Consider the following 13,313-nt stretch of genomic DNA (forward strand, 5'->3'; position numbering starts at 1 on the left):
TTCTGAAAAATTTAAATAAATATTGGCTATGTTTAAAAAGTATAGCACACAATGCAATGAAAGAACTGTATTTTTTCTGCAAAAAACAAAGCACCAACAGTTTAATGTGCTTATTCGATTACGTCTGCATGACACACAAGCTGTGGAGGGCAACTGTAGGGCCAATGAAGTCATCAACAATATTATTAATGATAAAATAAGAGACCATCTAAAAATGTTCTTTGAGTTTCTTTGATTTTACCAAATTGAAAACCTCTGGAATATAATCAAGAGAAAGATGGATGATCACAAGCCATCAAACCAAGCTGAACTGCTTGAATTTTTGCACCAGGAGTAAAGGCATAAAGTTATCCAAAAGCAGTGTGTAAGACTGGTGGAGGAGAACATGCCAATATGCATGAAAACTGTGATTAAAACCAGGGTTATTTTACCAAATATTGATTTGTAAACTCTTCCAAGTGCTATATAAATAAGTTGGTAACACTTTATAATAACTTTCATTAATATATCATTAACTAAAGATTAACAACTGTTTTTTTTTCACATTTTAAGAAACTAAACAGTTGCTATCACATTTGTAAATACTTATGAACGCATTGGCAGCATGAACTGCAATTGATAAACATTTGCTCGGATTAAAATTTGCATTTACAAGTGATTTATTAACGTTCAAATTCTGATACGCTAATAATTTGCTAACCTTTTTGGTACCACTTTAAAATAAGACTACCTTTATAAAGGGTTTATAAATATTTTACAATTACTTTATTATTGGTTACTAATTAGGTTGTAAAAACAATTAATAATCAGTTATGTGGCTGTGGGTCCACTATTTGGCAAACAACAGATCTATGTACATTTCTAAGTATGTGTTATAACTGATTATTAATGATTTTTAATTAGTAACCATTAATAAACTAAACCATTTAGAAAACCTTTATAAAGATAGTCTTATTTTGAAGTGGTACCACATTTTTAATATGAATATCTATGCTGATAAATAAGTGTCATATACCAAGAAAAACACTGACACAACGTAAAGAAAGAGAAAAAAGAGCTATTTAGGCCAATAAAGTCACCAAGAACCCTTTTCTCTTCCAGGTCGACTGCTGGATATCCTTCACACCAAAGGCGAGCGAGGCTATATAGTGTTTCTGGAGAGTCTGGAGTTGTACTACCCTGACCTGTATCAAATGGTGACGGGGAAGGAGCCCACTCGGAGGTGTTCTTCTATAGTAGGTGAGTCATTTCAAGCTGAAAATCCATTCATTTCAGCTTCTGCACACGCTATAATTTATTTCAGGTCAAAACGTCATCGTGAGTTACAGTGAAGTGTGCACCACTATCACTGATGTGTGTACAGTATTTATTAAATAAGTTAATGTACTGGGTGCCATTTCTCTTTAAACCACTCTTGTGGTAAGTTTTTTTAATAGCTCTGAGTTTAGCCTCATTTTTAACCCTCCAAGTTTATCTTTAGCTGTCTGGCTTTAGCTTTAACTTTAACTCTCTAGGGTTATCTTTAGGCTTTCAGGGTTAGCTTTAGCTTTAACTCTCTAAGATAAGCTTTAGCATTAGCTTTTCCAGTTATATTTACCTCTTAATGTTTATTTTTAGCCCTCTGGGATTAGCTTTAGCTTTAACTCTCCAGGCTTATCTTTAGGCCTTCAGGTTTAGCTTTAGCTTTAACTCTCCAGGCTTATTTTTAGGCCTTCAGGTTTAGCTTTAACTCTTCGGGTTTATCTTTAGGCATTCAGGGTTAGCTTTAGCTTTAACTCTCTAAGATTAGCTTTAGCATTAGCTTTTCCGGTTATCTTTACCTCTCCAGGTTTATTTTTAGCCCTATGGGATTAGCTTAAGCTTTAACGCTCCAGGTTTATCTTCAGCCCTCTGGGTTTAGCTTTAGCTTTAACTCTCCAGGGTTATATTTAGGCCTTCAGAGTTATCTTTAGCTTTAATTAACTAGATTTTGCTTTAGCATAAAAAATTCTGGTTTAGCTTTACCTCTCCAGCTTTATCTTTAGCCCTCTGGGTTTAGCTGTAGCTTTAACTTTCTCAGATTAGGTTTCGCTGTCCCAGTTTGGCTTTAGCTCTCCAGGTTTAGCTTTAAATCTCCAGGTTTATCTTTAGGCCTTCAGGGTTAGCTTTAGCTTTAACGCTCTAAGATTAGCTTTAGCATTAGCTTTTCCGGTTATCTTTACCTCTCCAGGTTTATCTTCAGCCCTCTGGGACTAGCTTTAGCTTTAACTCTCCAGGGTTATCTTTAGGCCCTCAGGGTTAGCTTTAGCTTTAACTGTCTAGTATTAGCTTTAGCATTAACATTTCTGGTTTAGCTTTACTTCTCCAGGTTTCTCTTTAGCCCTCTTGGATTAGCTTTAGCTTTAACTTTCCTGGATTAGCTTTAGCTTTCCCATGTTGGATTTAGCTCTCCAGGTTTAGGTTTAGCTCTTCAGGTTTAGTTTCGATTTAACTTTTGCTCACCAGACTCAAAAAGGGGGCAAAGCCATGTTGCTATTGTTATGGGCCAGAGATGTGCAAATGTAAACCCTGACCCAGTTTTTGACCTGCCCATTTTACATTGAGAGGAAAGCAATACTGGTGTAATTCAGCAAATATTTATTAGACTTTGGGAATATATTTATCAGATGTACTTTATACATTTACAGCTGGTCCTTGGATTAAGGATTTACCTGATAATTTAGGCTAATTTATTGTATCAAATTATATTTTTCTCCCTCCAATATTTGATCAAGTGATTTTAACCAATATCTATATTATTTATTGTTGAATCTTTAGTTGAGGAGGGCCATGAAGGTCTGACCCAGTTCCTGATGAATGAGGTGATGAAGCTGCAGCAACAAGCCAAAGTCAAAGACGTCCAGCGGGTAGACATCTTGGCCCAGAACCGAACGCTGGAGGACGAGCATAAGAAGCTGCGGCTGGCCAACCAGGAGCTGCGCACCTTCCAGGAGCGCTACAACAAGATGAAGGAGGAACGCAACCACTGCAACGATGAGCTCATCAAAGTGAAGGACGACAACTACCAGCTGGCCATGCGCTACGCCCAGCTCAGCGAGGAGAAGAACATGGCCGTCATGAGGAGCCGAGACCTGCAGCTGGAGGTCAGAGGGTCAAACGCAACATATCTCCTGTTGATGTAACCATTAAAGACAGTCAATTTAGTCAGTCAACAGTCAGTAAGATTAGATATAGTAACAGATTAATATCGGCCCAGTATTATTATTTTAAGTCATTGTTAATATTATATTATGCTGGGACTTCAAGTGGTCCAGTGGTTAAAAGTGCTGCCACTATAATCAGGTAATTGTTGGTTCGAATCCCAGTCATGCAGCTTGCCATCAGCTGCCAGAGCCCTGAGAGAGCACTATTGCTACATTCTACATAGAGAGGAAAGTGGTGCTGGTAGAATTCAGCAGTTATTTATTTGACATTGGGAAGATGTTCTAAAGATCAAATGCCAAAAGCTGAAGTTTACCCTACAGTCAGTCTGAATTAATGAAAAAACATCTCAAGACAATGGTCAGATCTGATTCGCTGCACAATTTGTCAAGAAAACACCATTAATTATAGCGTTTTTATCGGCAATGTTGTATTCTGTTGTTAGATTACACTATTCTAATAGCTTAGAAATGTCATTTATCTGTCTGTCTGTCTATCTATCTAGCTATTTTTTTTAGCAAAGAACCGTGGCTTATATATTGGAACTTATATATTGGTCTGCTTTATGCTCATTTTAGCATTGCCATCTTTATGTGCACATGTCCAATACTCACATCACATGACGTGCAATGTCCAATTACATATTTTAAAGCTTGGTCTAAAGCGTTGCCGCTATAATCGGGATATCGCTGGTTCAGTCCGGGTCATGCAGCTTGCCATCAGCTGCCGGAGCCCTGAGAGAGCACAGTTGTCCTTGCTCTCTCTGGGTGGGTAGATGGCACTCTTTCCCCTCATCACTCCTAGGGTGATGTGGATCAGCACAAGGCATCTGTGAGCTGATGTATCAGAACCAAGTCGCTGCGCTTTCCTCTGAGCGTACTGTGATGCTACTTGGCTATGATGCATCAGCAGAAGTTCAAAAAGAGACGGTGGCTGATTTACATGTGTCGGAGGAGGCATGTGCTAGTCTTCAGCCTCCTGTTGTCAGGGCATCACCATAAAGACTCAGCAGAGATTGGTCAAGATTTTCTGCATCCAAAATTGAACAGGCTTTGATTCAATTTCTTTTACATATTATTGCAGTCCATCAGCTCCAGTATAAAAATACATCCTTAACATATATGTGTTCATCTTTAAAACTTGATATGCGTTTATTTTTATAACCTCATAACTCTGACTGAGCTTTGTATTGATGACTTGGGAATGTCTAAAGTTCTTGGTCAGAGCTCTTCAGGTAGTGGTCAGATGATTGCTGATATTGACTGATCTTCTTGCGGTTTGTTCTCCAGATTGACCAGCTGAAGCACAAGCTGAACAAGGTGGAGGAGGAGTGTAAGATGGAGAGGCGGCAATCACTGAAGCTGAAGAATGATATCGAGAACCGGCCCCGCAAAGAGCAGATCTATGAGCTGGAGAGAGAAAATGAAGTTCTGAAGATCAAACTCCAGGAGCTGCAGTCTATCATACAGGTTTATTATAAAGCAGCTGAGCTCTTCATAGCCTCTTCCACTGTGCATCACCTTTCTAGGGTTTAAAACATTTCACAATGCATGCATGCAGGGACCTGAATCAGGTTGAGTCAAACTGTGAATGAGTCAGACTGATTTAATGAAATGACTCTGGATAAAGTCCAGATCTGAATTTCTGCACATTTTGTGGAGAAAACGCCCACAATTAGTATTATTCTCACAACCTGGGTTAGCTTTGGCTCTCTAGGTTTAACTTTATCTCTCCAGGTTTAGCTTTATCTCTCTAGGTTTAGCTTTAGATCTTTTGGGGTTAGCTTTAGCTCTCCAAGTTTAGCTTTAGCTCTTTGGGTTTAGCTTTAGCTCTCCAGGTTTAGCATTAGTTTATTTGGGGTTAGCTTTAGCTCTTTGGGTTTAGCTTTAACTCTTTGGGCTTAGCTTTATTTCTCCAGGTTTAGCTTTAGCTCTTTGGGGTTAGCTTTAGCTCTCCAGGTTTAGCTTTATTTCTCCAGGTTTAGCATTAGTTTATTTGGGGTTAGCTTTAGCTCTCCGGGTTTAGCTTTATTTCTCCAGGTTTAGCTTTAGCTCTCCAAGTTTAGCTTTAGCTCTCCAGGTTTAGCATTAGTTTATTTGGGGTTAGCTTTAGCTCTCCAAGTTTAGCTTTAGCTCTCCAGGTTATGCATTAGTTTATTTGGGGCTAGCTTTAGCTCTCCGGGTTTAGCTTTAACTCTTTGGAGTTTGCTTTAGTTCTCAAGGTTTAGCTTTAGCTCTTCAGGTTTAGCTTATGATTTAACTTTCCAGGTTTATCTTTTGCTTTAACTTCAGCCCACCACAGTACTAACTTTTGGATATGTTGATGTGTCTACAGCCTGGACCACTGACAGAATCAGATAAAGCCCTGAGGGACATCCTAGAACAGGACCGTCAGGAGGCTCTGGAAGATCGACAGGAGTTGGTCAATAGACTGTATAACCTGCATGAGGAAGTCCGTCAGGCTGAGGAGCTCAGAGACAAGGTCAGGCCTGGCTTTATAAACTGGTTTAAATTCATTTTCTATTTTTTCTCTCTGATCAACTCGTATTTCTGAGGATTTTCTTTTTACAAGCTACTGCAGACAAGGAAGCCTGAGAAACAGTTTCATATGCAGCATGCATATACAACTCAGAGAGATCTATAGTATTTTACAAAGAAGAAGAAAAAATTGATTTCATCTGAATGAGACCTTTAAGTATTGTTTAAATAGTTTATTGTAAAATATAGTAGTCAAGTACTAAAAGTAAAAGTACAGTACTGTGTTATTAGTGTAGTTATTACAGAAAGCAGTGAAACAGGGTTCCATTACAGAGTTCTGTAATCAGCTTGATCGCTTGATTCACTCAATGATAAGCAGCTTCATTAAACCCGGTGAAACAGTGCAGAACATCTCCCGCTCTGGCTTTAGTGATAATGTGGGTTTGAAATAATTTCTAACATTTTTATAATTGTAATGAGTAACAGTGCAGCATATAAACAATATATTAGAGTAAAAGTACTGTATATTTTTTGGCTATAAGGCGCACTTAAAATCCTTTCATTTTCCCAAAAATCGACAGTGTGCCTCATAATCCTGTCCGTTTTATTTATGAATTCTACCAGTCAGGTATTAAGGGGCAGTAAAACAACTCTGCTGAAGTACAGAGTTATAAGGGATTGTTTTCAGTGAAGTTTCTCCAGCACTAAGGCTGGGTGCAGCAGCATTAGCATTAGCCGCTAACCACAGCGCTAGCTTTTTCGAAGTTCAGAGACGAGTATATTGGACTGTACTCTGCGTGTTTACCGTGTTAAAACAAACTACGTGAGAAGAACCGCTAGCTGATAGCGCCCTGGGTTACCAGAACATTTAATGTCACTCAGTCTAGCGCTATCAGGCAGCGTTAACGTCCTGTTAACTCTGCGGTTAGTGGCTAATGCTAATGCTGTTGCACCCAGCACCCAAACTTCACTAAAACTCACCCTTCGACTAAGTTGTGGAAATATAAGATTACTGTGAATAAATGGAAACACATAACTCACCCAAATAAATGTTTTTCAGGAGAGAAATCTGTGTAGATTAACAACCAGCACTCGTTTGACTTTGAAATAAAATGTTTTTATTTTTAAGAATTACAGTTTTGCTTAATTAGGCACTTCCCCCAGCTTTCCCATTAGAAGGGAAACATGGCGACACCATTGCTCACTTCAATTTTGGCATTCTTACTAGTGTCGCTTAATGCGCCTTATAATCCAGTGCGCCTTATGTATGAATTCCACCAGTCAGGTATTAAGGAGCAGTAAAGTCACTCTGATGAAGTACAGCATTATAAGGGTGAGTTTTCAGTGAAGTTTCTCCTGCACTAAGGCTGGGTGCAGCAGCATTAGCATTAGCATTAGCCGCTAGCCGCAGCGCTAGCTCTTTCGCTCTTCAGAGGTGAGTATATTGGACTGTAGTCTGCTTGTTTGCTGCTGCACCTAGCCTTAGTTGTGCTGAAGATACTTCACTAAAAACTCACGCTTAGACAAATATTAAAATCTAATCTTATTTTAAATAAACGGAAGCGCTTTACTCACGCAAATAGATGGTTTTCAGGAGAGAAATATGTGTAGATTAATATCCAGCACTCATTTGACTTAAAAATGTATTATTATTTTTTTTAATTACAGTTTTGCTTACTTAGGCGCTTCCCCCAGCTTTCCTAGCGCCTTATAGTCCAAAAAAATATGGTATTAAACTCATGAAAAATATGTAGTAGCTAGTGAAGTAGTTCTACTTCTTGTTACAGTATCAGAACCTAGAGGTTCCTCTATGTCTCTTCTTAACAGCGACTTCCTGAATGATGGAATGGAATGATCTGGTCTTCTTTACAGCTGTGTGACAAAATCACACCATGGAATTTAAGTATTCCAGGCTGAAAATGTAGAATTAGGTAAAGCCCGATCCTCTTTTCACGCCGGAGAAGGAAGTGATGGAGTCTGATGAAGGCCGGCCACTGTGAGACACCTGTTCTACGATGTGCTACATCTGTAATTAGTGGTGGTTTTGAGCTGGCATGTGAAAAGTGTCAAAATTCAGAGGAAGAGAGGAACTGGTCTAGACTTCTCTTAGATTGAAATAGCACTGAGCTCTTCTCACATTTTCTCCCCTCGACCGGGAGCCTGAATAAAGATAAAAGTGTAACTTTAAAGTGTGAAGCCACTCTAGACCCGGCAGTTCTGCTCTGAAGGTGGAAGACATCAGCGGCATGGCGCGCTCGCTGTGCTCTGCATTATATTAATCTCATTTGCGCAGACCTCCTCTGTGCCCTGGGTCACTGAGATTAGACATGTTTGCTCTCATCTGCAGTACCTCGAGGAGAAGGAAGACCTTGAGCTGAAGTGCTCCACTCTGGTGAAGGATTGTGAGATGTATAAGAATCGGATGAACACCATCATTGTGCAGCTGGAGGAGGTGGAGCGCGAGCGGGACCAGGTGCACCACAGTTGAACACAATTTCAATAATCCCATTTATTTCGGTCAATATCAATGTAATGTGTCTTTTGTGTCAAAGCATATCTGATTAAACTCCATACAAACAGTGGGAAGCAATACATTTATTGATAGATTTACCCTGAAACAAGACTAGGCTATTCGATACGTATCACAATACAAGGTTTAGCATTCAATAAATCATAATACATTGCGATACTGTAAGCAAGGCAGTTGTTTGAATCTTATATTTAGGGAAAATAAAAAAGTTGGGAAATTTTAATTATTATTTTAAGGCATTTTTCATGACAGATTTTTCAGTTTTGAGGCCTAAATTAAACCACCACCAGGTGTGCCCACTAAAAATATTTAGCTATATAAAGCTATAAATCTTTAATGTATAAAACTTCTACTTTACACATTTACTTCATGTTTTTAGGTAATCTAATTTAAGTTATATGTAATGTAAGTTCTGCTTACTTTAGGACAAACTAAAACAATTAATTGGGCAAATGACTCTTTTTACATTAATCAAATTCATGTAGGGAGTGCAACACTATATTTTTTGGTAATTTAAGTTAGAAACAAAGAATATGTATGTATGTATTGTCAGTCATATACGCTTGAAGTTAATGAAAATGTGATCTGCTGAACCTAGCCAGCATATAGTCTATATACACTCTGCAACACAAAACATAGCAACTTGCTCTTATAGCCTACAACACTGAAACCAGGCAGTTATTAACTATTATAAAACATATACAGTATATAAATCCCAAGAGATGGCAGCAGTGTATACCTATAAATTACTATGTATAGGTATATATTTGAGTAAAATGGACATTGTTGCTTTATTCTATAAACTACAAACAAAATTTCTCCCAAATTCCAAATTAAAATATTGTCATTTAAAACATTTATTTGCAGAAAATGAGAAATGGCTAAAAAAAAAAAGAAAAAGATTTAGAGCTTTCAGACCTCAAATAATGCAAAGAAATCATGTTCATGAAGTGTTAAGAGTTCAGAAATGAATATTTGGTGGAATAACCCTGGTTTTTAATCACAGTTTCCATGCATCTTGGCATCATGTTCTCCTCCACCAGTCTTACACACTGCTTTTGGATAACTTTATGCCTTTACTCCTGGTGCAAAAATTCAAGCAGTTCAGCTTGGTTTGATGGCTTGTGATCATCCATCTACCTTTAGATTATATTCCAGAGGTTTTCAATTTGGTAAAATCAAAGAAACTCATCATTTTTAAGTGGTCTCTCATTTTATTTCCAGAGCTGTATGTTTTGAGGGCAAAAGGGCACAATATTCTGATATTGACTCTTATATACAAAGCTATTTCATTTAAAAGAGGCTTACTAGCATATTATTTATATGAATTATTTATTATGATCTTATAATTTGGTAATTGTTGTGTCTTTCAGGCGTTTAAGTCCAGAGACGAGGCCCAGAATCAGGTGTCTCAGTGTCTGATTGATAAAGATAAGTACCGTAAGCAGATCCGCGAGCTGGAGGAGAAGAGTGATGAGCTGCACATTGAGATCATGCATAAAGAAGCCAAAATTCTCACCTTGGAGTCCAAACTACGACGCCTTTCCAAGGAGCATGGCTTTGATTTGACCCAGGTGTGGAAATGATGTAGTTTGTGTTTTATTGGAATGCTGATGGTCTACAGTTATATAGAGTCATCTAAAATTAACTAAGCTCTCACACTGAAGAAATGACACTGAAAGCTTCACCCACCTTCACCCATATACTTCACTGAGCTCGTGTTGCTGTACAGTGTGTAAATATTCTCATGCTGTGTATCAAGACCTTGTAGAATATCTTATAAGAGGACAGATTTGATTATTATAACATAAAATCACTATATAAACTCTATTTAAATGATAGAAAAGCTGTAAACACAAACTGCACTATTATATAATACCACATATTCACATTCACATATTTTTCTGGACTATGCAGGGAATACCAATGCATTTAGACTTCTGTATTGTAGAATTTCTCAATTTCTTCAAAGGCTCCAAGTAAAGAATTTACATTACAGTCTTATGCTGCTTCCCATTTACCTCAGAGGTTGAATTTTGGAGCTGTAGATGAGTTAAAAGTCACAGCTGTCGTTGTTAGCACTGTCCCAGGTTAGCATTATTAGCAATACGCAGCAATTTGCGTATAATGTGCTGTGTTTGTGCAGCGGTGCACAAACCCAACTTTTAACTAAACAATAAACATAATACAAAATAAAATCTAATAAAATTGCTATTCCCATAAATGACCTGCTCACGCACCTTAACAGTGTTACCAAGGAGGTCAGTTTCCTCTGCTGAGAAGCGCAGAAGCACTGCACCGTTAAAATAGCAATGCGCCAAAGTCAGAGCACATCTGGCTCCCAAAGGGAATGGCAAGTGACACACTGATTTGTTTATTTCTTATTACACCCAAAACACACTCATGATTAATTAGGATAAGTAGTACATGCCTAGTACAAGACATATTTTTTTGTTGTTATGATAGCAAAGACATACTGAGGGCCCTAAGTGGTAAAACAGAGATATCTAGCAAAGGGTGTCCAACTCTTTGCATCCAGCTGTTTATATGTTATAATATCTTCTTGTTTGTGTCGTCCTCAGAGTTTGCCTCGAGATATTCCTCAGAGGATCATATTTAATAACTTTGAGCACCAGGACACCAAGACTCCGTCTGAGGACTCCGGGGAGGAGCCTATAGAAGACATGTTCCTTCCTGATGTCTCCCGGTTAAAACGCAGGCCAAACCTTAAAGGGGTAAGCTGTGTGGAAATGTGACTTTTACTGATTTCATCCTTTTTTTCGACCTCTGTTTGGACCAGGATTTTGTTTTTTGACACAGTTCCCATACCCTCCTCAGATCAGAGCAAAATCGCCAATCTCTCCACCCAAATCTTTGGATTTTCAAGGTAGGGTTAACTCGAATCTTCAGCAGTCATATTTTTTTTGCACGTCAAAGTGAAAGAAACCAGACCACACCACACGACTTCCTTTGACTTCCTTCTCTCTCTCTTCTTTCTTTTTTATTTTCTTTTTTAAAGCTGCACCACATACCAACGGAGGCCTGTCAGATGCTGTAATCGCAGACACCGCCTCCGTGATGACAAACTCACCCTTTGGGGTAAGTCAGTCTGGCCTGCGTAGGAAAAAAAAAAAAGCTCCGGTTCAGCCGAGCTCTTATTGAGTTTGCGCTCAGTAATTTGTTTAGCTTTATTGTCTGATTTTGAAGGGTGGTTTTACCATCTGTATCCTTTCCTGTTTGTTTGCAGCCCCGTTACCGGAATGACAGCATCATGTCCACAGCCGCCGAGCCTCCAGAGAAGGCGTCCATCCTCAGGAGGACTAAAGAAGGAGACCATGAATTCGTGCCCAGATGGTATTCAATAGCGTAACACTGCTTTCTGAGCTGAAAACTGAAGAATTGAGAATTACAGCATGATGTGAACGTTCAATCAAAACACTCTTTCCTGCCTTTTCATTTCAGCCATGATTCGCTGGACTCTGATAGTGGAGACAACATGGACATGGGTAAACAGATTCAATTCAATTCAAATGTGTTTTAATTTATCTATATAGCACTTTTTAAAATGTTGTCAATGTTGTCACAAAGCAGCTTTACAGAGATACAGGTCCTCAGACTTCCTGAGACTAAGAGGAAGAAACCATAGTATACCCTCCTCTGATGTTCTGTCAAGTTGTGCTACCTTGTCAAATCATGCTACCCTAGGAGTATTTAAAATACAAACAAAATCACCATATTAGAAACTATATTAGAAGATACTCCTAGCAGAACCCTAGGTAGGATATGTGGATATGCTAAATCACTGTATCAGGTAAAGTTAAAACATTTAAGATCATTTACAGGATTAGAAACCGCATTTTTTTAATTTTCAATCGTTTTATAGTTAATTATTATTTTTTTAACTTGTCACTGCTATTTAACTGCAATTTACAGTTTTTTTTTTACATCAAGCTGGTTGTTTAATGCTCCCAATAAAAACAATAAAAACTGGAATTATCACAAAAAAAACATAAAAAAAAAAAATGTTGGTCGCCACTAAAGTAGCATATATCGATGGGTAGCATAACTCGATGGAACACCGGAAAGCACAAACAAATGTCAGAACAAAAACAACTAGACAGATGAATAAAATAATTAGTAAAAAAAAAAACAATCTAGACAACAGTCAACAATCAGACGTTCATTGCTATCTTGGCAGTGACTTGTCAACAGGAGCTTCCTCAATGCACAGACTGTAACATTACAGAGTGGAGTCAGACGCACACGATAAAAACTAGATGAGGGGTTGGTGTCCTGAGGTGGAGATCGTCCATTGACAGAAACGGAGGAGTCTGGGTTTTGGACTACACAGTCTGTAATAGGCGTGACAGACTATGCTATGCAAACTTTTACATGAACAATAAACAGAACGAACAAGTGTGAACTAGCAGGTCAGTTTCCTCTACTGAAACGCATTGGACACGTCCAGGTAGCTGCACCGTTAAAGTAGCAATAACAATTCAGATCACACCTGGCTCTTAGAGGACTGGCAAGTGACACACTGATTGGTTTAAACACGGGTGATTAATTAAGATAATTAGTACATGCTTTTTGCATTTTTTGAGCCGCACAATGTGTACTTATCCCGTTGTTACAATAGCAAAGAAACACTGACACACCCTAAATTCTCTGTAGTTGTAGCCTTCTGACATATCACCACTGTCCTGCACCACTCTGAATATGTATTACCACTGTTCTTTTTATTCCATGACTACAGTTCTTACCTTTCCCAGCAGGTCCTACACTAAATTATTTAATAAACCACTTCTTAACCATCTTAAATTTCTTTCTTCTTCTTTCTCCCCAATGTCCTGAGCTGCTTTCCCCTGCTGTCTGCTTGTTCCTGCTTCCTTCAATCAGGTCCATCCAGTAACTAATCAGTATTTCCCACAACCCTCCTCACCCCTTTTTCATTCCTTTCTTTCTGTTCTCTCTCTCTCTCTATCCCTTTCCCATGTATCAAGATGCACTGTTTCTCCTATCGTGTCCTGTTTCAACACAGTCTGGCTCTCCACTGTCCTGCTGTCCTGCTCCAGATCTTAACATTGATTAATTTCAGCTGTACATACAGCTGTTTAACCTGCATA

The 13,313-nt window shown here is 38.5% G+C and overlaps 1 protein-coding gene across 2 annotated transcripts in view; it reads left to right on the plus strand.

Annotated features, from left to right (window-relative positions):
* Positions 1 to 13,313, plus strand: part of card11 (caspase recruitment domain family, member 11) — a 95,037-nt gene that overhangs the window by 48,821 nt on the left and 32,903 nt on the right. Inside the window, exons 3-13 of one of the 2 annotated variants that reach the window (XM_022683380.2) lie at positions 1,102 to 1,239; positions 2,797 to 3,122; positions 4,470 to 4,649; positions 5,515 to 5,661; positions 8,005 to 8,130; positions 9,561 to 9,761; positions 10,770 to 10,922; positions 11,008 to 11,074; positions 11,207 to 11,286; positions 11,435 to 11,541; positions 11,650 to 11,693. In XM_022683380.2, the coding sequence (XP_022539101.1) occupies positions 1,102 to 1,239; positions 2,797 to 3,122; positions 4,470 to 4,649; positions 5,515 to 5,661; positions 8,005 to 8,130; positions 9,561 to 9,761; positions 10,770 to 10,922; positions 11,008 to 11,074; positions 11,207 to 11,286; positions 11,435 to 11,541; positions 11,650 to 11,693 (1,569 nt within the window). The remainder of the gene's footprint in view (positions 1 to 1,101; positions 1,240 to 2,796; positions 3,123 to 4,469; positions 4,650 to 5,514; positions 5,662 to 8,004; positions 8,131 to 9,560; positions 9,762 to 10,769; positions 10,923 to 11,007; positions 11,075 to 11,206; positions 11,287 to 11,434; positions 11,542 to 11,649; positions 11,694 to 13,313) is intronic. The other variant, XM_022683381.2, reaches the window with a different exon arrangement.

Source organism: Astyanax mexicanus, chromosome 3 (genome assembly GCF_023375975.1).
Source record: "Astyanax mexicanus isolate ESR-SI-001 chromosome 3, AstMex3_surface, whole genome shotgun sequence".
In the NCBI taxonomy this organism is placed as follows: domain Eukaryota; kingdom Metazoa; phylum Chordata; class Actinopteri; order Characiformes; family Acestrorhamphidae; genus Astyanax; species Astyanax mexicanus.